This window comes from Botrytis porri (assembly GCF_014898465.1).
Source record: "Botrytis porri strain MUCL 3234 chromosome Unknown BPOR_003, whole genome shotgun sequence".
Lineage (NCBI taxonomy): Eukaryota > Fungi > Ascomycota > Leotiomycetes > Helotiales > Sclerotiniaceae > Botrytis > Botrytis porri.
Genome location: NW_024066077.1, coordinates 2,564,914 through 2,589,225, shown reverse-complemented (window position 1 = coordinate 2,589,225; position 24,312 = coordinate 2,564,914). Strand labels below are relative to the sequence as shown.

Sequence of the window (24,312 nt, the reverse complement as noted above, 5' to 3'; positions counted from 1 at the left end):
AGGGGAACCGAAGAGATCTTTTGGGATTGTCATAATCGAAAGGTTCTCTGTGATGATTAGAGTCGAGCTCCTCTTGTGCTCTGCGTCGAATTAAAGCCAGAGCTTGTGGATACTATTATTAATCTTAATGATAATGAATACTTGTTTTTTAGTCAATATTCCTCAAGTGGCTGATTCTGATGCAGTCGTGGGTAGGTGGTAGGCTGCGCACAAATTATCTGTACCCGTGGATTATCTGCGGATAATCTGCTTTATAAGTTATCCATTAGAGGTTCTACTTACTCTACGGATTATCTATCGAGGTTTTAAAATTATTTGTTTTGTATGGATAATTTGTAGATTATCTACAAATAATCTATAGGTATATAAGTAGACGAATTATTTATAAATATATAGATTATCTATAACATGATTTATTAATAAGTAAGTCATATTAATAAATAAATCACTTTCATCTTAATTTACACTTTTCTCTTTCAATATGCGTTTTATCAACAATCTATAATAAATTCGAATAATCAAAAAGCTTATATATTCTTTATTATTAAAGTTATTTAGAAAAATAAAAAAATAAGTATTTAAAAAGCTGTGAAGATATATAATGTTCTGAATATAATATTATAATATAGAATCAAAGGTTTTACTCTTTGTTTTAAATGTTGACCTAAATCTTATAATCTTTTAGAATTAAAAGAGAATATTATTTCTGAATATATAATTGATATAAATTCGAGAGATTTTCTATTTAAATTTAAGAATATAAAAAATATAACAAATTATATTCTCAAATCAAGGGGTACGAAATATGTTAGAAAGCTCTAGGTATATCAATTCATAAAACATTGAATCAAATTAAAAATATATTTTAATTATATTTATAACTTTTAAAAAGTTCTTTATAAGAATTTTAAATTTTTTGAAAAATGATTTTAATTAATTACAAATATATAAGTGAAATATAGTATTTTAAATAGAGATTTTTATAATTTTAATGAAACAAGTTTTATAATAGGGATTATATTATATATACAATAATAATAGTAATTAGTATTAAATGAAATAATAGAAGTAAAACAGTACAACTAAATAATCGAGAATGAACTATAATAATAATATACAAAAATAAAAAGAATAAAACTATTCTCCCATTTCTAATAATTTAAGAACAAGTTTATCTCTTCAATTAATACACTGAAACAAATCTTTTTATAAAATGAACTATTAAATCTATATCTAATAAATAAACGAATAATAAGATAAGTTTAAAATAGTTGAAATACTTCGATAAATCTATTAAGAATTAAAAAAAGAGCAAATATTGAATATTAATGTTGGATAAATATGAAAGTTATGAATTAATAGTTTTTTAAGTATATTATAAAGAGAATAATATTATATATTTATATTTATTATTATATTCAAGTTATTTAATTCAACCACTTAATATTAACTATTTTAATAATCTGAAATGTTCATATAATAATTAAATTAATGAATTTATTAAAGTATATATTAATCATATTTCGAAGATTGAATTCTTTATAGCTTTTAAAATTATATATAAGAAATCAATCACCTTTTAAAATATAAAATCAAAATTTCAAGAAATAAATTTAATTCTATTTAATCTTAAAACTATATTCTCAAAATTAAATATTCAAATTCATACATCTACCCCCCCTTTTTCAACCTAAATTAATAAATCTTTTAAACTCCTTATAACCCAACTAAAGCTCTTTCTTAATCAATATTAATTAAATCTTAAATAACTTATCATTAAATAAACTCCTTTACATTTATATTTGAAACTATATTAACTCTAGCTAAGAGTATAAAAAGATTAGTTTATGAAAATACACTTTTAAATACAAAGAATTGTATACTTCAAATAATAAATGAAACATTAAGCAAATATCGATATATATAAAAAACCTAATTATATTAAGAAGAAGTATTCATTAAACAAAAGGCTTTTAATATATTATCTCAATAAAAAGTTGATATTCAAATTTAATATAATAAGTATTAAAAAAAGAATAAATTCAATAAAAAAGTATCTTCTATTCAATATTATAATAAATATAAAAAGATAGATTATAATATAAAAATCTATTAAAATAATATAATAAATCCTAGATTATTATAATCTTTATAATTTCAATCAATTGATTCAATTATTATTGAATAATATAGTTTTGAAAGTGTAAATTGAGGTGAAAGTAATCCATTTACTAATATAACCCACTCACTAATAAACCATGTTAGATAATTTATAAATTATCTATAAATAATCTATAGATATATAGAATCTCTGCTTTTTTCGCTTAAAATATAAAGCTATTTCTAGATTATTTTCCAGCCTAAAAGTGATCCAAGCTTAGATTTATACTAATTTTTATACTAATCATAAAATTATATTAATATTAACATAGTTTATTAATGGGTTAATTATATTAATGGATCGGCCACTTTTACCTTGAATTATTACTTCAAAGCTATATTATTCAATAACAACTAAATTAATTGATTAAAATTATCAAGAATCTAATAATTTAGAATCTATTATATTATTTTAATAGGTTCTTATATTATAATCTATCTTTTTATATTTACTATGATATTAATTAGAAAATACTTTCTCATTAGGATTTCCTTCTTTTTAATATTTATCATATTAAATCTAAATATTAATCTTTTACTAAAATAATATATTAAGAATCTCTTATTTAATAAGTACTTTTTCTTAATGTAATTAAATTTTTTATATATATTAATACTTACTTAATACTTTATTTGTTATTTAAAATATATAATTCTTTATATTTAAAAATATATTTTTATAAGTTAATCTTTTTATACTTTTAATTAAAACTAATATAATCTTAAATATAAATATAGAGGAGTTTGCTTGATAATAAGTTATTTAAGATTTAATTAATATTGATTGAGAAAGAGCTTCAATTGAATTGTAAGGAGTTTAAGAAATCTATTGATTTAAATCGAAAAAGGAGAGGGTAGGTGTACGAATTTGAATATTTAATTTCGAGAGTATAGTTTCAGAATTGAATAGGATTAAATCTATTCTTTGAAATTTTAATTTTATATTTTAAAAAATGATTGATTCTTTATATATAATTTTAAAAGCTTTAAAGAATTTAACCTTCGAAATATAATTAATATATACCTTAATAAATCTATTAATTTAATTATTATATAAATATTGTTGGAAGTTGTATCACATGCGCTTAGCTACTGTGTATATATCACTTCCACTTCATAAGTTAGATTTTACTTTAATACAATTAATTTATATAATCACTTTTATATACATTCTATTAGCCTACTTTTTCATTATGAATAAGTTATAAGTCCAATAGCTCTATAATAAGATTAAGATTGAAAGCTTTTTGAATAATTTATATTACCAAAGTAAAAATTAATAATGAAAAGTTTTTATATAATATAATATCAATATACAAAGTACACATAATAAATAGATTACTGAATAATAATAACAAAGTAATTACTTACATCATATCTTTTCTTTAAATAAAAAAATTATAAATTATTATTAAAAAGACTATTTATTCTAATTTGATACTAAAAAGTATCACTTACTATATAATATTTAATATTACTTCAAAAATTATTATTTACAAATCAAAATTTATTATTTTCAATTATTCTATCTTAAAAGAATTTCTCTTTTTAAATATTAGTACATCCAAATTGGAATAGTATAATTTAAATAATTTCTATTTCACTTTTTCATTTTATTATTAAATATATTTAAATTATTAATATAAATTTTCTATTTATAAAACCTTAAAATAAATAAAGATACTAGATCCAGGGATTACTTCAAGTATATCCCTCCTTTTATTTAAGAAAATTATGAATATTGGATTTATTAAATAAGAATTCAATTTTAAGGAAAATATTAGTTTTATATATATAAAAAGATATTATACGAATATATATGGATTATAGTAGTTGACGATTTAATCTAGGATTTCAAAGAATTTTAAGTCTTTAATAATAATGATAGTACTACTACAAAAATTCAATTTAATATTAATAAAAAGATTATCTTTTTTAAAAATAATATTAATATATTATTTTATATTTATTGCTTATTATCTAATAATAATAAAGCTTTAATAAAAGAATATAATATAATAAAGAAACTTTAGAATTATCTAATAATAAAATACTTCAAAATCGATAATATTATAGTAAATAAATATCTTTTTAAAATTAAGATCTTTTTTTTTCAATCTAATAATACCTTTAATATAATTATTATAAATACCTAGAATAAGCTTAAAGATCTTTAACGAAAGCTTTTATTTACAAACACTTCAGCCAATACTTTATATATAAATAAATCACTTTTTCAAAGCTTGATCTTATCTTTTTCTAATGAATACAAAGTTATTATTGATATAATCCGTATTGTTAGTTTTATTTTAAATATTAATAATAAAATCAAGTATTTATAGATTAAAGAAATAAAAATACAAAACTCTAAAGATTCAATATATTTTATAAAAGGAAAGAAATATATCCCACCTTATTATCAGTATAAAGTTAATACAAGCTTAGAGATCAATATATTTATTATCATTTATAAACTTTATAACAAATCTGGTTATTCAATTCTAAAATGCTTTTAGTTTTGTTATACTAAATATCTTTTAAAATCTAATTCAAAGTACAAACAAAAGAAAAGACAATTCATTTTTTTATTATAAAGAGATAAAGAGTACAAAGAGCATAAGACTTATATTACTGAATTAAACTCCAATATTATTAAAAATGTTATTAATAATAAGTTTAATTTTGAGCATTATTATTTTATTAAAGAAAGTATTAATAAGACATTCCTATCGTAATAATATACTAATATTAATACTATTTTATATATATTTAATTAATATTTTCTTTTTAAAAATCTAACTTATATTCTACAATAAAGAATAATAATTAATAAAGAAGTTATATAACGTAACGTATGGGGAACTCGGACATATGGGGAACTCGGACACTTTTAGCCCATCACCAACTTGAAACCGCAATAACTTTTATTATGCATACCCAATCACCTTCTACATCTGCTCAAATTGAAGAGAAGCTTCAAAAGGCTATAATTTCACTTCAATTGAAAGAATTTAAATCAATTAGAAAGGCTGCAGAGCATTTTGAAGTCCCTAAGTCTACCCTAGCTGATAGGCTGGCTGGGAAGAAAACACGTTCCCAAACCCACGAAATGGCTCAAATTCTTTCAAACGCAGAAGAAAATACTCTTGTACGATGGATTTCACGACTTACCATCACTGGATTCCCTGCTACACCTATGTTGGTGAAGGAAATGGCCGACGAAATTCGTCTTCGACGCGTTCGGGTCGCGTCATCTCGAAATCCTACCTCGACAGAAATTCCACCTATAGGCCACGAATGGATCTATAGATTCCAAAAACGACATCCAGAACTTAAAACATGCTATTCACGTCAATTAGAGTCTAATCGGGCTAAAGAAGCAACTCCGGAGAATATTCAGGCTTGGTTTGACGCGTTTCGCACGCGTCTCATTGAGCGAAAGTATGAATTAGATGATATGTATAATATGGATGAAACCGGATTTGGAGTTGGAAGTACTCAAAGTACGCGCATTATAGTCGATTCTACTCAGAAATCGAATTGGAAAGTTACAGCTGGCAAGCAAGAATGGATAACTGCATTTGAATGTGTCAATGCAGCTGGAAATGCTCTATCACCTATGGTCATTTTCAAGGCTCAGAATACGAATTCTGCATGGATTCCAAAGGACACACCTCAAAGCTGGCAGTTCTCTACTAGTACAAATGGATGGACCTCAAATAGCCATGGATTAGAATGGTTAAAAAGGGTTTTCGAACCAGAATCCAAGAAAGTGTCAGGTGACCGACCTCGACTTTTGATCATGGATGGCCATTCAAGCCATATTACAGGTAGCTTTATTGCTTTATGTATAGATAATGATATTGATTTACTTATATTACCTCCTCATTGCTCTCACTTGCTTCAGCCACTTGATATTGCGGTGTATGGGCCAATGAAACGATATCATGCTTTAGAGGTCGATCGATATTCTCGAGCTGGTGTAAAGCGAATCCAAAGAGCTGAATGGGTAGAACTCTTTCAAAATATTAGAAAAAAAGCATTGAATTCTTCTAATATTAAAGCTGGCTGGAGAGGAGCTGGTTTAGTACCTTTTGCCCCACGAAAAGTACTCGATTCATTACCATTTAACTCCTCCCAGCAACCTTCTACTCCACAAATGAGAACCCCCAATCAAGACCTAGACTTGTCTATACTCAGGAGTTCTCCTCCAGATGGAACAGAACTAAGGCAAGCAAATCAGATCTTTAATACAGCTCTAGCAAGCAGTGGTTCTCCTGCATCGCCAACTCGTCGATATGCCAAGAGAATGACTAGGCTTGTAGAATCTCAAAATGCTGAGATAGCCCTACTTCGGAAACAGCTCTCTGATGCTCAGGAGGTAATTGAGACTCGAAAGAAAAGAACTAAAGGCAAAAGAGTCAAATTACAAGGTCAATTTGTCTTTAGTACTAAGGAAGTATTGAAAATGGTACGTGAGGCGGAGGAAAAACCGAAGGAGAAAAAGCCACGAGGACGGCCACGCAAACGCCCAATTGAAGAATCAGAAGAAGAGATTGAAGAAGAAGAGCTAGAGAATAGTTCAAGTGATTCGGAATTGGAATTGGAGGATTGTGTGGCTCGTAGAACAAGATCGCGTGTAGAATAATTGAAAAAGTGTCCGAGTTCCCCATACGTTACGTTACTTGAATAAACAAGGAATAATAAATATGATATATAAGGATAAAATAAGGATATTGTTAGCTGAAATACTATATATATTTGAATTAAGGGTTAATTTACTTTTAACCAAAAGAATTTGTAAGGTAAAACTTAAAAATATATTCAATCTCAAAAAGATATATTTTATACTAAAAAATAATAAGAATAATAAAATCATTAAAATTAAAATGAAAAATAAAATGTACATTATTTTATATATAAAACTAAAATATAAAGATTTCATATTCTTTATATTCTCTATAAAAATTATTAATAATATAAAAGGGGAAATTAAAGAATTAATTATAATAAAGAAAAAAAGATATCTTATTTGGTATAAATACTTCAATCATTTTGATTCTAATAAAATTAAAAATCTATGCAAAATTATTACATTTTAAAAATTTATCAAGATCCCTTCAACTCTTAATATTTATAAAGTATATATTTTTATAAAAATGATTAACAAAATCCTAAGCTAATTAAATGTACAAAAATCTAAAAGATTAGAATTGATTTATTTTAATATTACTAACCCTTTCCTAAGATTTATTCGAGAATATAAATACTTTCTTTTTATTATTAATAGTACTATAAGAATAAATTGGGTTATCCTATTGAAGTAGAAAAGTAATGTAATATCCTTATTGAAAGTCTAGAAATAAGAAATTAAACTTGCTACAAATATAGCTATAATTGCTGCCAAAATTAACAATACATTAAAGCTTCTTTAAGCTATTCGAGAATAAAAAGCTAATATATGATCAAAGGTTACAATAATTATATCATTTCATCAAAATAATTCAGCTAAACATAATATACAAACTATAGAAGCCGATATGAAAGTAATATTGAAAAAAGCTTATTTACCATTAAAGTTTTGAAATGAAATTATTAAGCATAATATATATATTCGAAATCGTATTAGCATTAGCCTAAATGTAAATAAAATTGATTAAAGTTTATTCGAAGTATTTATAGGCACTTTATTAAATATTGATATATATAAAATCTAAAAGAATTAATATTATACTTATATCAACTTTAAAATCATTCTAAAAGGATAAAGGTATAATAAACTCTATGATATAATAAGGATTAGGATATTCCTAAGATACTTAAAAAACATTACCAAATATATAAAGATTTATTCATCAAAGCTAGATTATATATACTACTTTTATTATATTATAATTAATAAAAACTATAAAGAAGAGGATCTGGATTTTAAATTTAAAAATTGTATAATTGGATTATAAAATACTAATAATATAAAACCTAATCGTAAATCTTATAACAAACCTAGAAATATCCCTAAATCATTATTTATTTTAGTTGATTTATTAATATTATCAGATGTAATAATTATAAATTCAATAAAAATGTATTTGATAATATCAAAGTGAATAAAGATTAAAAGAATATTATACTTTGATAAAAATGAATATAGAAATATCTGATAGGTGATTAATGATTTATTAGGATTAGTAGGGGAAAATAACAAAGAAACTAAGATTACTTTATTTAAAGTTACTTTACCTAATATAACTTTATTATTATTAAATTCGAGTTTATTATTTAAAATTACATTATCTAATATAATTTTATTACTTATTATACCTACATCTGGATCTACTTTCATACTATCGAATTAAGATATAATTTTAGAAAAAGAAAGAAAGGCGATAATGATAATATAGAAGGACAAAGAAATTCTAAAATTATTTGGGCTTTACTTATCTCCTTAAATGAGCTAGTAATAGAACCAATCGAACACATTATGATTACTATTTCAAATATTCACCAATTCGAGAAAAAAACAAATAATAAAATTATTTTGAAAATCTTAACTCTTTTAGTAAATATATCAGTAAAAGTTGAAATTGTTTTGCTAGCAATTAAAATTCTTGGGATTAAAATATCTAATATATATAAAGAAGTAATGGCAAACAAAAAGCATGTGAAAGAATGGTAAGCTGTAATTCAAAAAGAAGTAGACTTGTTGGTTAAGAATGGTATTTGGGAAGAGTTTATTTTATTATAAAAAAACAATTTAATTTTAATAAAATAAATATTTCTTATTAAAATAAAAGATAATAAGGTAGAGCGATTTAAGGTTAGATTAATAGTCAAAGGATTTAGCTAAGTTTTAGGTAAAGATTATAATAAAACCTTCACTTTTATAGTTCGATTTAATACTTTTCATCTTTTTTTTACAATTGTTATAAAAAGAATCTTGAATGCTCTTATTTTGATATTAAAAACACATTCATTGAATTATATTTGAAAAAAGAAATCTATTTAATACTTTTTTAAAATGTTCATATTAATTATGGCCATATTCTATATAAATTTTAGAATCTTTATGGACTAAAGTAAACTGGTAGAGATTAAAGCCTTCTTCTGAAAGAAGAATTAATCAAAACGAGGTTCATATAAAACCTTACAAATCCATATTTATATACTAATTATTAATATTAATTAATTCTTTTAGTATATATAGATAATATTGTTATTATTGCTATATACAAACGAGATATTCAATGGTTTTATCACAATCTTTTTGTTCGATTCAACACCAAAGATCTAGGGGAGATTAGTAAGATCTTAGGAATGCGGATTATTTATATTAAATTAGAGAGAATATTAATTATAGATTAAAAAGAATATCTGGATGTAATGCTTACCCAATTCAGGATCTTCTATGATTAATATACCCCTAGAAAGATATCAATCTTGGATTATAATTAACTATGATCGACATTACCGAACAATAAACTTATTGATATAAACGAATACTAGCAAGTAATTAGCAGTACGATCCATTTTATAATCTATACTAAACCGAATATTATATTTAATTTTAAAAGATTAGCACAAGCTATATCTAATCCTGTCAAATATTACAATATTGTATTCAAAAATCTTATAAGATATTTGAAATCGACTATCAAATAGAAACTATATTTTGAATTTAGGGAAATTCAATTAAATACTTGTAAAGAATATAATCTTTTATAATATACTATTAAAATGTACACAGACACAGATTAAGTAAGTAATAAAATTGATCGAAAAAGTATCTTTAATGGGGTAATAATGTTCTATAATGAATTAATCTTATGGACAAATAAAAAGTAGATATTTATAGCTATATTTAATACAAAAGCTAAATATATTTCTATAATTATATTTATTAAATAAAAGTAATAGATAGTTTAACTTTTAAAAGACTTAGAGTAATTAAAATATATTGGGAATAATAATATAATTCAAATACTTGAAGATAATTAAAAAGTACTAATATTAATTAAGAATCTATATCTATATAAATAATTAAAGTATATTAACATATATTATCACTTTATTTAAGATTTTATAGAAAAACATTTAATTAATATTAACTATATTAATATAAGTAATATAATTATAAATGGATTAATAAAACTATGTATAAAGATAATATTTAAAAGATTTAAGAATATACTAGAACTTTAAAACTAATTATTAAAGTTGAAAGAGTAAGCTTTTTAGAAGAATATTGAAAGTTGTAGTATATATATTTAGCTATTGTGTATATATCACTTCTACTTTATAAGTTAGATTTTACCTTAATATAATTAATCTACATAGTCACTTTTATATGCATTCTACTGGCCTGCTCTTTTATTATGAATAAATATTTTAGATTATTAAAACAATTAATATTAAATAATTAAGTTAAATAGCTTGAATATAATAGTAAATATAAATATATAATATTATTCTTTTTATAGTATATTTAAAAAGCTATTGATTTATAATTTTTATATTTATTCAGTATTAACATTTAATATTTACTCTTTCTTTAATTCTTAATATACTTATTGAAATGTTTCAATTATTCTAAATCTGTTTTATTATTTGTTCACCTATTAGATATAAGTTTAATAATCTATTCTATAGAAAGATTAATTTCGATATACTAATTAAAAAGATAAACCTATCTCTAAATCATTAAAAATAGGGGAATAATTTCGTTCTCTTTATTTCCATATATTATTACTATAGCTCATTCTCGATTACCTAATTATATAAATTTATTTCTATCATATCTCTTAGTACTAATAATAATCATTATTATACATATAATTCCTATTATAAAGCCTATTTCATCGAAATTATAGAAATCTCTATTCAAAATGTTATATTTCACTTATATATTTATAACTAATCGAAACTATTCTTTAATAAGCTTAAAATCCTTATAAAAAGCTCTTTGAAAATCATAAATATAACTAAAATATATCTTTAATTTAATTCAATATTTTACAAATCAATATACCTAAAACTTCTCAATACATTTTATACTCTTCAATTTAAAAATATAATTCACTATATCTTCTACATTCTTAAATTTAAATAAAAAACCTTTCAAATCTATATCAAGAATATATTAAATAAATATCTTCTCTTCTAATTTAATCAAATTATAACTTTTTAATTGATTTTCAATTATGTTAAATTTACTTTGAATTCTATTATTCAATATAGTTCGAAATATATAATAAAGTTGAGCTGTCTTTTGAATTGATAATTTTTTATTTAATTTAATAGCTTAAATAATTAAGATTACATATACTTCTTTAAAATGAATTTTTATAATTAATTATAAAGAAAATATATATTGAATATAGAATAATAATTTGAGGTAAAAGTGATTGATCTATTGATATAACCGATTCACTGATAAACTATGTTATAAAAGATTATAAATAATTATATAATATACGGGTAGGTAGATATCCGCGGGTAATTTGTACCCGCCCCGCAGGTTACCCATTCAGATTTTTGAATTATCCGCTTTACAGACGGATTATCCGCGGATTATCTGTCGAGGCCATTATCCGCCCCGCGGGTACCCGTTGCGCAGCCTAGTAGGTGGCCAAGTGATTTGGGAAAAGATAAGTATATAATTTATCTTTTTCAACCAGGCATCATACAGCAAGATTTTGTCTATAAAAACGAAAGGGGGAGGTTGCATGCAGAGTGTGTACGTCACATATGAAGGAATCTAGGGGTTTACTCTTCACTGGGGCTCCCTTTAAGTCTCCATTAGTTTCCTTTCACTACCACCATTTCTCCTCTAATCATCTGCTTTCTCCACCACGTCTCCCTGAAACTACCAATTCGAATTACTATTCCATCCAGGCCTCAACCCTCTATACAAACCATGAAACTCTCGATCCCCATTGCTATCTTCCAAATATGTACTCCAAAGCAAACAACAACTTCTCTACAACTGACTAACCATTGCAAATCTTCCCTCCATAGCTAAAAACTACAACACATCCCCTCAGAACACAAATAGCCGTTCCCAAATTATCAGACAACTCATCTACGAACTTCGAAACCCTCTAATACCCAATCCCCTATCCCAACCCTAATCCCAACCCTCTCCCACACTCTCAAAATTCTTGTTGCACATCTCTATTTCAAATTCTAAAAACACTTCGAAAACCATAGCTAGGTAGATGCATATTCAGACTCTAGGCAGGTATCCAATATCCAATATTCAAACCCAAACCTCAATATCGATCTTTGACCTCTCGAGAACGAAAGAAAGGGGAAAAAAAGCCTTACGCTTAAAACTATCAATCCTGGACTCAAAACCCGACCCGTTCTTCTACTACCTAGTACCTACTTGCTAACTGCTAAATAGCAGCAAAATCGGGGATTGAGTGCGAATATTGCATGTCGCACTTGGGAGTTCTAAAAATGTTATTTGCTTAGGTACATGTATAGATAAGTACGTTTTTGTGTGTTTGTGTGTTTGTATATATGTATGTAGAATTTCCTGTCTTTGAACGGAATCCTATATTAGGGCGCGGGATCTTATACTACCTGTAGATGGGCATTTTTAGTCGTTAATTGATTAAATTTCACATATTTCTGTATTTCTTCCTTTCATCTTTTTTTTTTGGTGAGATTTGATATTGATAGGTAGATACATATATACATACATACATACATATATATATGCATACATATATATGTTGCACCTCTCCCCTCACGATTCAAAAAAGAAAAAGCGTAGAAATTGAATTTGTAGCATTCCAGCCCTCTCCCTCTTCCCCCTCTTCCCCCTCTTCCCCTCTCCCGATTATCTAAAATAAAACACAAAAATAGTTACCTGCCGCCTAGCACCTACCTACCTGCCTTTAAACAATCGTGCAGTACACGGATGCAAATCTCAGCGACCGTCTAGGCGTCCCAGGCAGTTCATTTTTAAGGCGGATATATGGAGTGCCTAGATAGGTACGGTGCAACTGATTTCGCCTAACCTGTTGAGCGGGGTGCAAATTGAATCATGTGGTGCCTACTAGGTAGGCTTGTAGGTTGGGAACCTTTGAAGGAAGCGAAAATGGGAGGAGAGGCGGGGTCGGGGGCGCTTAAATGGTGTGGCGTGGGTGTATTTTTGTTTTGTGATTTTTTGTGTGGATTGGGAGGTTTGCGATGAGTTGGTGAGATAGATGTGCAAGATAGGATTTTTTGATAGTGAGGATGGTTTTGATTGATGGGTGGACGAGGGCAAAAGGTGTTGAAGTTATTTTACCGAGTTGTGTGGTGGGTACCCCTTTTTCGGTTTTTTGGATTGGAATTATTTGGTTGTTGAGAGGTTATTTTTTCGGTTATAAGCTGTTTATCTGGATGAGTGAAGTGAGGAAGGAGAGCCAGATTAATAATCACGGGCTTGCTCTTTTTCCACGCCTTGGGTGAGAATAATTATGTTTATTTCTAGATCAAATATCAATGTCAAATCTCTACACCAATGATTTCATTTGATACCTAGTTCCCAGTGAATCATACTCCCTTCAATTTCTTTTCCTAACCTTTTCATATCTCATTATACAACCCCCCTTAAAATCAACGATAGAGCATTATAGCATGATATCCTCATCGGAAATTCTAATGATCGATAAAACTCGCTTAATTTTTCATTCTATGGTTGAGATATTCATATTTCTCACAATCTCGATTATCTTTACTTCGCTTCACTCTCATTTTCTTCAAAAACAAAAAAAACATCCTATATCCAGACAAATTCCTTCCTATTTCAAATTTCTATTTCCATCTCCGTTCTAGCTCTACCAGTGCCCTCATCTCTCTCTCTCTCTCTCTCAAAGAAAAAGGCTCCTCATCATAGAGTCTAGCTCTCCCCTCCCCTCCCCCTTTTTCCTTCCCTTCCCCTTTCATACCTCCTCCCTCTCCTCAACCCTCTAAGTATACTTAGCCCCCCAGTGCCCCAATTGATACGTCATCTTCCCCATCAAGAAAAAGTAACACTTGATACATCGATAATGCGTATTGCAATGTTTACAAATCTTGGAGAAGCCAGTGTCGCTTATGGAGGCGGTTTCGTTGGTTTCGGCGCAGGAACAGCAGACGTAGGAGAATGTCATTTTTGGGGTTGATTTGCTTTGGGATGGATTGATTTGCTTTGGATTAGGTGGTTGGGTGTGTTGGGTGCTGGAAATGGTGTGATGGTGATGGTAATGGTGATGGGTGATAGAGTGAGTGTGATGAGTATGATATGACCTAATAATCTGGTTTGGTGATAGCTGAATCTAGAACTAGATACTGATACTGATACTGGTAGTAATACTAATGCTACTGATACCGATGAAGATAATAAATCCCAAACCCCCACGAACATCCCGATCATTTATACTCCCACCAGAAGTTTTTCACATGGTTATTCTAATACGATTCGAAGTCTGTATACAAAGAGATGTCCAGTAACGATAGACCTAACAACATCTCCACAAAATCATTTTTAGATTCTTCAAACAAAGGAGAACATGGGATATCCAAGGGGAAAAGAAGGGAAGAAAAGAAAGGGATCTCGCTTCGAAGTCTCTACACAGTACCCACAAAGAATCATCGAGTAACAATAAACCTAACAACAAATCCGCAAATTCTAATTCTATATCCTTCAAAGAAACATCGAATGTAGGAGATTTCAAAGAAAGAAAAGAACAGAAAGAAAAGAGGACTAAAGAAAAGAAAGGATTTTCCACTCGAAGTCTCTATACACAAAAAATCATCGTAAACCATGACCAAAAGAACAGTAAACCGAATAACCGATTCGCAAAGTTTAACTTTATATCTTTGGAAGAAAACAGAAAGGAGAATATAGGATACTGGAAGGGAAATAGTCGAGACAGGAAAGAAGGGGGTTTGTTGTTGAAGTTTATGTATATAATTATATATAGATATAACAAAGAGATGATGGATGGGATAGGATTGGTCGATTGGATTTTTGTGTTCTTCCAAGGAGATTGATCGATTTATCTATCGAGGAGGTGGAGAGGCAGAGGGGATGTAGTTGAAGATTGGGATGGAAGTTCATCTTTCTCTTTCTCTTTCTTAATAGCGTGGTTGGATTAGATTTCTCAATCAAGGTCATGAAATTGAAGTGAAAAGTTACAAAAACCATGAAAGCCTCAACAAATTCATAAATTCCTATCAATCGTTAAGCTTGCTTTGAACATCATACCAATTTCAGATCAAAAAGCTTCACGAATTGCGATTTCATCAATTGACATATTGACATTTACCAAACAACTCATTAATTAACTATCACCTAATCCTCAATACCCTCAAACACATCATCATCCACTTCCCCACTACCTCCCACATTCTCCTGCTTTCGTCTCTTACTTCCCTGAATAGCTCCTTTCCGATTGTTTTCCAATTTCCTCTCATAACCACTCTTCGTACTAATCTGCATTCTCGATTTCGATTTCCCTCCCTTATCTTTCCCATCCTTTGCATTACCCAAACCTCCTCGTCTAGCTTCAACGCCATATTTCTTCAATTTCTTCTTCTCTTCCTTGCTAGGTGTTGGTAATGCATCTAATAACCATTTCTGCATACTCGCTTCGCTTGCTGGTTTTCCAGCTTGTTTCTCTGATGCTGCGATGATATTTGCAACGTTCTTAACATATGGAATATCCTCTTTGGTATAAAATGTCACTGCGATACCACCATCACGACCAGCTCGTCCAGTACGTCCTACACGATGGATATAAGCTGCTCCTGAATTTGGAACATCATAGTTAACCACACCGTTGATACCTTTGAAATCGACACCTCGGGACAAAATATCCGTAGTAATCAAGATCCAGATCTCACCATTACGGAATCGTGTCATGACTTGATCTCTAACCGAGTCGGAAAGATCTGAATGTAGTACTGCGATTCTGGTAGAACCACCTGCTTCGGCGGGGATATCGTACAGTAGTTCGGCATGTAAAGCAATAGCTCTAGGTATCGTTTGTGTGAAGACAAGGAATGGAGGTCGTAAAGATTCTGTTCCATCTGCAGTTTTTGCTGTGGGTCGAAGCAATTGTCGAAGAGCAATAAGTTTACCGGGTTCTGTCGCAGCATAAACCAAACGATGTGTAATATTAGGAATTGCAGAATCTTTAAGTCCGACTACAAGACGAACAAGATTTGAATGTTTCTCGAAGCCTAATTTTTCTTGTCTGGCTTGTATAGTGGCTGAGGCGAGAGTTTCAATATTTGAACCCATTGTTGCCGACCAAAGAGTGACTCGTAGATCAGGATTGATACAAGAATTCCAGATACCCAAGGTCTGTTCTCTGAATAATGGGTCTAGAAGAACATCTGCTTCATCGAAGACTAATGTACGAACAGTCGGTAATGGAGCATGACTATCTGGAGATCCTAAGGATAAGGCATGAAGGAAGATCAAAGGTGTTGTAACCAGTATATCAGTCTTGGTAAGTGGCTGACTAGATGAACTAGTTCCATCGACCGATTCGTCATCCTCATCGTCGCCTGACTGGTCTTTTTCCTCAGTATTGGTACTCGGTATTATCCTCATCCCTTTCTTCATTCCAAGAATCTTAACTCCAGTTCCAATACTAAGCTTCTTTCCCTCGTTAACAATTTGACTAGCGAGCTCCTTCGTAGGTGCTATTATGACAGCCTCCAAATCATGATTCTTATCGGAAGTCCTGCGTCTTTGTACTATCTCATTAATAACCGGTATTAAGAATGCCAAAGTCTTTCCACTTCCAGTAGGCGCAACGGCCAGTAAATCCAGGGTACTCGATAACTCATCAGTATCTACCGATGAACTACTCAATGCGACTGAAGGTTTCAGAAGTAGCGGCAAACTTCCCATTTGAACTTCAGTGGGGATCTTATATCCTTGATCCTTCAAATTTTCTGATAGTCTGCCTGATATCTTGTATGTAGCTCGTAAATCTGGAAACGCCATCAATGGCTGTGGGTATAATTGCTTGATCTCTTCCTTCGTAGGTTTAGCAGGCTTCGACTTTTTTGACTTCTTAATCTTCTTTTGCGGTTTTGCGCCAGGTAGAAGAGTAACCTTCAATCGATGCGATTTTAATATCTGTCGGCATTCTCCCTCATCTAGAAGTGCCTCTGGTTCCGAGGATTGATTCGAACGTGCAGGTTTGGGCGCATCGTCTGTGGAAGTATTTTTCTTAGATTTCTGTGCCGCAGGTTCAGACGAGAAGAAATTGAGATTGCCATCTTTTTGTTCCGTAGCACCAACCTCCTGAGATGGTCCTCCTCTCTTTCTTTTCTTGCCTCTCGATTCGGGAATCGGATCGTGGTACAATTGAGGATTTGCAGATGTTCCACTCGAAGGTAATTTCGAAGCAATGCCTCCTACTTTTTGTTGGCCCGACTGCTTCGACGACCTAGAAAGTAACCTTAAAATATCCATTGCTGCAAAACGTCGAAGTGTTCAATATCGAGTGCTGTTCCAGCTATCGCAAAGTTAGCTAGCTATATTTTTCGCGCGGGATGAACATTTTATTTTTCGAATTCTGCCGTTTGATACCCCACCACCGCCTTCCTTTTCCATCCAACCAACAATGCCAAAGTGGATGGAACCGGGACTTCAAAATAAATTTACCACACAGCTCAGAGCTCTTCAATCGTACGCCAATCCTCACATTACGGTATGTCAATCAAGCCACTGGTAGAAGGAGTATCTACTGATATCCTGCTCTAGCGATACAATAGCCATCATGCCAGAAACATCAATTTCCCCACCGGCCGTCACACGCCCAAGCAAACCTGTTTCGGAAGCTCTTTTGAACGAGAAGGTAAATGCCACATTATTTCGGATCCGCACTCACATCACCTGTAAATTATTCATAGAAGAAATACACTGCTAATCCAGCAATCATCTAGTGGGACCACTGTCTCTCCTCGATGCTCATACGATCCTCCGTCGGACTCGGATTTGGTGTTGTCGCCTCAGTCTTGATATTCAAGCGAAGAGCATGGCCTGCATTTGTTGGTGTTGGATTCGGTGCTGGAAGAGCTTATGAGGAGTGCAACACCTCATTCAGAAGGGTGGGAAAGGATGGTATTAGAGTACAGAGACCTTGAGTGGATAATGGCTTTATTGGGGAAGGGGGATGGGGGTGGTCTTGGAGTACATAGACGTGGATGGGAAGCTTGAACACTTTGGAGTGTGTATGATTATATGAAGACAGTACTTCAAATAATTCTGGGCTGGCTCACTTCTCCGTACTGTAGCACAAATGTTCGATTGGCTTCTGAAATCGGTATTGCGTGATTATTCTACAAATTCAGGGTTGACGACCGCTCTAATTTTATGTCTCAATTTGGTTTTAATTCATTAGCCTATGCTTGATTTTGCTAACCTTTCAATACTGCGTTCATCAAGGAGCTATCCCGTCAGTAATATGAAGCTCCAGGACCAGACAGAGGCCATGCAGAACTTGGTTGTTTACTCCTTTCATCTCGTGATTTCTAGGACAACAAGCTACCCATAAGCGTTAATTGTCGAGTTACAGAATGTTCTGACGCCTGGCTTTTCTTCATGGCTAATTCATCTTCCCCTGGTGAGTGCCCATATTGCAACACTCATCACATTGATACAAAAATGTATATTCCAAGTCAGACCTCCACCATGGTTGGCCACCAGCTCGATTCGTCTTCCTCAAATAGCGCTCCTCCTTCGACCCCCAAGGCTTGGAGATCTCTTGCAGCCGTCTCCTAACACAGCACATGCACTTCCACTCGAGATACTCTGATGTCTGGATAGATCCACTATTTTTCTCGTCCAGGCATGTTCTAACTTGACATCTCCAGTCCTTATTGGAGAAGGGTGAGACCATTCCACTGCCTCCCCAAATTTCCTCCTCCCGTCCTCTTCACTCGAATATGTTCTTCTACCAAGCTTATCCATAAGAATGTCCCGATTTGTGTTGTCTTCCAAGCCATATTTGACGGCCCGTAATCTATGGATATACGAGGTCGCAACCATGTAGACTCCGTATGAGAGCCAGAGAAGTAAGGCGACAATGCAGACGATGAGTAGTAGAAGGACCGGAGGATCGATTCTTAACTTTTGAAGATTGGGATGCGTTGCATGTGGTCGACTTAATACATTAGGTGCGGATCGAGAGGATGGTGGAGAGCGGTATGCGACGATTTGTTTATGGCGACGAACATTGTATGGATGATGCTGTTGTTGTTGTTGTTGTTGTTGTTGTTGTTGTTGTTGTTGTTGTTGTTGTTGTTCTTGGACGTAAGGCATTTGAAGGACTTGCGTGGGTATGAATGAATGGGTGGTAAGTGTTGTTCAGGATAATGTTCCAACTGGCTTAGAGATTGATGATGTATCTTCTGAAACGAAACAATTTGGCAAAGGAAATGATAGACTTAGGTTAAGAAACAAAAATGCAAATAGCTCTGAGGATGTTTAGCATACTTGCCATGATGGAGTGTATATGAAGGAAACACTGTTTGGGGGGCAACCATAGATTGTGGGTTGGTCTTTCCAATTTCGATGCTTTCAGAAACTTTGCTTGTCAAATAAGGTAGGGTGTAGAGTGATCCAAACAAGACCGTGTTACTCAGACGATGACCAACGCTGGTTGATTGCATCTCTTGTGACCGAATTGTTGACAAACTTCTCCGGTCAAACATATAGAGGAATCGGCTCGAGTTCCGTAAAACTACCATGTATAGGTAGATAGGTCAAGTCCCCTCCCCGAACTTTTGTCATATGGACTATAGCTCAAAGTAGCATCAACCTCAAATTTGGTAAGAACAAATGACTACTAGGTAGTCAGCAACTCTGCTTAGGTAAGGAAGAATGATACCTAGGGATGTGTTTTGTAAAGGAGAACGATTAAAGTTATCCGTAATCGGTTTGAGTGCTTACTATAAGGGTCCAGGATTCGGGGTCTTCGGGTAAGCAAAGCAGACGAGAAACATTGTTTAGGAAGACAACTTGATTGCAACACTATCATCAGCGACTTCGCATGCATGATTCATATTAGGTCAGATAGAATGACAGTGGAACATAACTAAAGGTGATAAGGACATTCTTTCAACAACCCGTTACACCATCTGAAGTTTGTCAACACTCTGCGTTTCTGAGTAAGGATTTCATATAAAGAAACATCCCAATTAATACAGGGCTGAGTAAAGAAAGTATGCTTAGCTGTCTTGTAATCACAAAACTTGAATCAGCTTGAATACGAAATGTGATCCAGCTTGTACCACCACCACAAGCATCAACAAACAGGAAACATGAGAGTCCTGTAAAATCTATTTTCGAAGATTCTGGATCGCAATTTGAATCCCTATCCAAATCCCGTTTCCATTCCAAAATGTTTCGACATCTGAGTCGGGTTACCAAGATTGAAAAGCTGATCAAGTCTTAAGGAGAAAATATCTCGATTGTGATTCGTGATGAGCCCGTGATCATAAGCTTTGGAAACTTTAATATTGCCCGTCTCTTGGTCATGTTTAGGCTATCGAGCGTACCAATATCTGGCCATCGACTAGGTTCACATATCGCCCATGACTCCAAGAGGGGATGGGATAAGTATCACCAAGTATAGTAATAATAAGCTGACACAAAGCCTAGCATAGCATAATCGTTTCTCGCCCCGGGTAAGGTCAAGGCTAGGTATACGCAATGAAATGAGAAATACCCTAGCCCTTCTGATGGCAAGACGTATATTTTAATAATTATCATGGAGAACCGATCCCATCCATCTGACAAGGAGTTTTCAAAAGCTTCTGGAAGGAAATTGGAAGGAATTTCCAGCAGATTAACCCCTTTTTGGCGGCTATCGGTGATCCGCTTGCTGCATGGCGGGCATGGATATTGAGGACGGCGGTAAGGTTCAAGCATTTTGTTTTGAAATGATGTGAAAGAAATGTATTATGTATCCAATTATTACGATAGTTTCAACTTTCAAGAAGTCTCTTTTACCTAAGCAGTGTTCGATTGATTCGGTTGGTGGATTTGGAGGCTCGTCAAATGTTCAAGACCTGGTGGACAGACGGAGCAAGATAAGATGAAAAGCGAGCCCCATTTAATTGTAGGTAGATCAGGGCATATGTAATCTTGAATCCACCATGGTACCATGTAATAACGATTTTTGAATCAATCGAGAAGTCTGTGGGGTGTCATGGGTGTTGAAGTGGCTGGTCTGGCTGGCCTGGCTGGTGGTTGTTGAAGAATTCGGACTTGAATTGTTTCATCCATCTTATGCAAAAAGAAAGGTTTGAGCGGCGGTAGAAGCGGGACACTCTTTCAGCAAAACAGGAATCGAGAGCCTCGGAACATTTGGATTGACATGTTTTCATCCAAAGTTGTATTGTGATCATCGGATAGCAGTGGTTGCAGTCGAAATATATACTCCGCAGTTGGAATATACCCCGTGCAATACAAAAAACATCATGTTCTGTGTGAATCCACGAGCAGTCAAACAGTTCCATCAAAGCTTTCCACATCGGATAATTTGAGAACAACTCAAACCATTTTCATAGAATTCATAATGTTTCATTGGTTCCGAGTGGAATATGTGGTATTTTATGAAGCCCCTTCTTTCTCATGCAGGCAAATCGTATCTGCCCCAACATTTACCAGATAATGTAATGTAGTGTGTAGGTGGTAGGTAGGATGTACGTACTCAGGTACTCCAAGATACTCGCATGAACAGTTCCCATTCCTTAAGGCTGATGGGATGGGGAAAGGTGATGCAGAGAAGAGGCGGGAATGGATGAATTGTGGAATGTGTGATATGTGATGTGTAATGTGTACGAGCTATCTGTAATCTGGAACGAATTGCCTTTTTCCTGAGAATGTATAAGTAAGTCAATGGCACCATCACTTGACTAACTTCCTCCTACTTCCTCACCAAGAATGAGTACCGAGGCTTTGGTGTAGTTGAAGAATCTAGAGTTGGCACCGATCAATCTTTTTCTTCAAGAGAGTCAAAAGAAGTGATGGTTCTCCTGAGACATTAGTGATCATTGGTCATTGGTTAGTAGTTACACGTATCTGACTTGATTTTTTTGCTTCTTCTTTTTCTCTTTCTCTCTTCCTTTCTTTCTTTCTTGCCAATTGACACTATTACCAAATCATCCTTCTTCCCATGCTTCCATTAATCTTAAAGTACGGAGGTTCCTCTCTGATACGTCGATTAATCCTGGTTTTCATCTGCAGAATGGAATTAGCCCCTGGTTCATTCCTTGTGGACGGTATTGTTTTATCCTAGCTGCTGCTTTGCCATCGGTAGGTGACTATGGAGTAAGTCAGATTCTAATAACAGACATGCAGACTGCTGCAGACTGCAGTTAAAATCTTCCGAGCCCTTTGTTAGCCTTCCTTAATGTGCAGCACTCAATTTGTAGAATATGAATCACTAAAGAAAGCCTACATCCATCCAACTGGTCATACTAGGTAGGTAATGATGTTGGTATACTCTACATATGATCGAGATGACAAACTTTGTGGAGAGCTGTTCTCATAGCTTGATAATCGATTCAATCTCCATATCTTCTGACTAATAAGCCTTCAGCTCACCGAGCTTCCTTTTACTAGTCAATAGAGTTCCAACAGTATGCTTGCTGCTTCAAACCTTCAGAAGGCGTTTTACAGTCTCAATTTAGATGCGGCAAACTTGTAACATTGATATCAAAATATGATGTGATGGATGAATGCTGGACGATACCACCGCTGCGGAGTATATCTACTTAGCTATAGGCTCCTCATAATCTCCTCATAATCTCCCCCGTAGCGTACGTATGGAGACATCCACAGCGGACTTCTTTCTTATTTTATAGATAAATCGACACACCAAGGGAGGGTATATCCTAAGTAACGGCAGCCGGCCAGAGTACACGTCCCCGTTATGTCAAGACATTCACTAGTCAATTAGATCGGATTCACTGACCATTAACATCAACCGACCTTGATTCTTTTTTTGATAAACCTTTCACTGGTTGCAGATTGCCGTCATTGATTGAGATGGACAGTCTTCTGATGAATAATGACACTGATCATTGAGCAATTGAGCAATTGAGTTTTTGAGCTTTACTATCACATTGGAGGGGAAAGTATGTTAGTGTGTGTGTAGTGGGTAGTAGTGGGTAGTAGTAGGTAGTAAGTAGTATGTAGTAGTAGGTAGTAATAGGTAGTAGTAGGTCGTAGTAGATAGTAGTAAGTAGCAAGCAGGTCATAGAGAAAGATTCTTATCTTCATATTCACTCCATCACCTACAAACTACCTAGGTACTACCACCCACCTAGTTTACTATGGCAAATTACATTAATGGTTATTTTGGATATCAAATCTCAAGGGATCCATATGTTAGCTACTGCATGCTATACTCATTACTTATTCACTCTATTACTCATTTAGAGCCGCTCTTCTTTGTCTGGAGTGCCTATGATATGAGGTCCTCAGTAGCTACCTACCTACCTACCTATCAATCCTCTCCTCTCCTCTCCTCTCCTCTCCTCTCTCATTCATAAAAATAATACTCGAGTGATAATAATAATCGTCAACACCAAATAATAATCAAACCCTGATCTCACTCCACTTATTAATATCCACTCTCATACATTCCCCCTCCCAGAATCCAAATTGGGAAAGACATTAGCGCAAATCCAGCCGAGAATTTACTTCGTAGACCTTTCACCCCTTCCCTATTTTGATGATAATTGATTATTCTTTCCCAACTACTAATGACTAGCAATTATAACTAGGGACTAGGTAGTATAAACTCACCCAAGGCGAAGACTAAATAATCCCAGAACAAGAGGGAAGTCAAATCAAAAAGACTCTTTCTCTGTTCGTTCATTCATTCAACCATCGATTCATCCAACCAGTTCCTTTCCGACAAACTACCTCCCTACCTCCCCCATCCACCTACCAGAGATCAACTTTGGTTCACATAATTGTTTCTCATTCCATTCCATTCAAACTTGAAGGATATTTTTGTCCCATCTATTTGGTCGACCAAGAACCTCGACTTGACTTGACTTTCCTAGGGATTAAGGATTGAAAGAGTGTATTGTTGATACTGGTAAGTAACTAAGTCTGACTTTCTTTGTTTCCTTCTGGAT

The 24,312-nt window shown here is 32.3% G+C and overlaps 3 protein-coding genes across 3 annotated transcripts; 1 reads left to right on the top strand and 2 right to left on the bottom strand.

Annotated features, from left to right (window-relative positions):
• Positions 1 to 15,487: 15,487 nt before the first annotated feature.
• Positions 15,488 to 17,626, bottom strand: EAF01_002814 (uncharacterized protein; the record flags this gene model as incomplete). Its single annotated transcript, XM_038911068.1, has 1 exon — positions 15,488 to 17,626. One exon carries the CDS (start codon positions 17,624 to 17,626, stop codon positions 15,488 to 15,490), a length of 2,139 nt encoding a protein of 712 aa, XP_038773990.1.
• A 307-nt stretch (positions 17,627 to 17,933) lies between these two features.
• Positions 17,934 to 18,300, top strand: EAF01_002813 (uncharacterized protein; the record flags this gene model as incomplete). Its single annotated transcript, XM_038911067.1, has 2 exons — positions 17,934 to 18,011; positions 18,100 to 18,300. 2 exons carry the CDS (start codon positions 17,934 to 17,936, stop codon positions 18,298 to 18,300), a joined length of 279 nt encoding a protein of 92 aa, XP_038773989.1.
• A 577-nt stretch (positions 18,301 to 18,877) lies between these two features.
• EAF01_002812 (uncharacterized protein) lies at positions 18,878 to 19,477 on the bottom strand (the record flags this gene model as incomplete). The annotated part of the gene is made up of 1 exon (XM_038911066.1): positions 18,878 to 19,477. The coding sequence occupies one exon, from the start codon at positions 19,475 to 19,477 to the stop codon at positions 18,878 to 18,880; it is 600 nt and encodes a 199-aa protein (XP_038773988.1).
• Between the last annotated feature and the right edge of the window lie 4,835 nt (positions 19,478 to 24,312).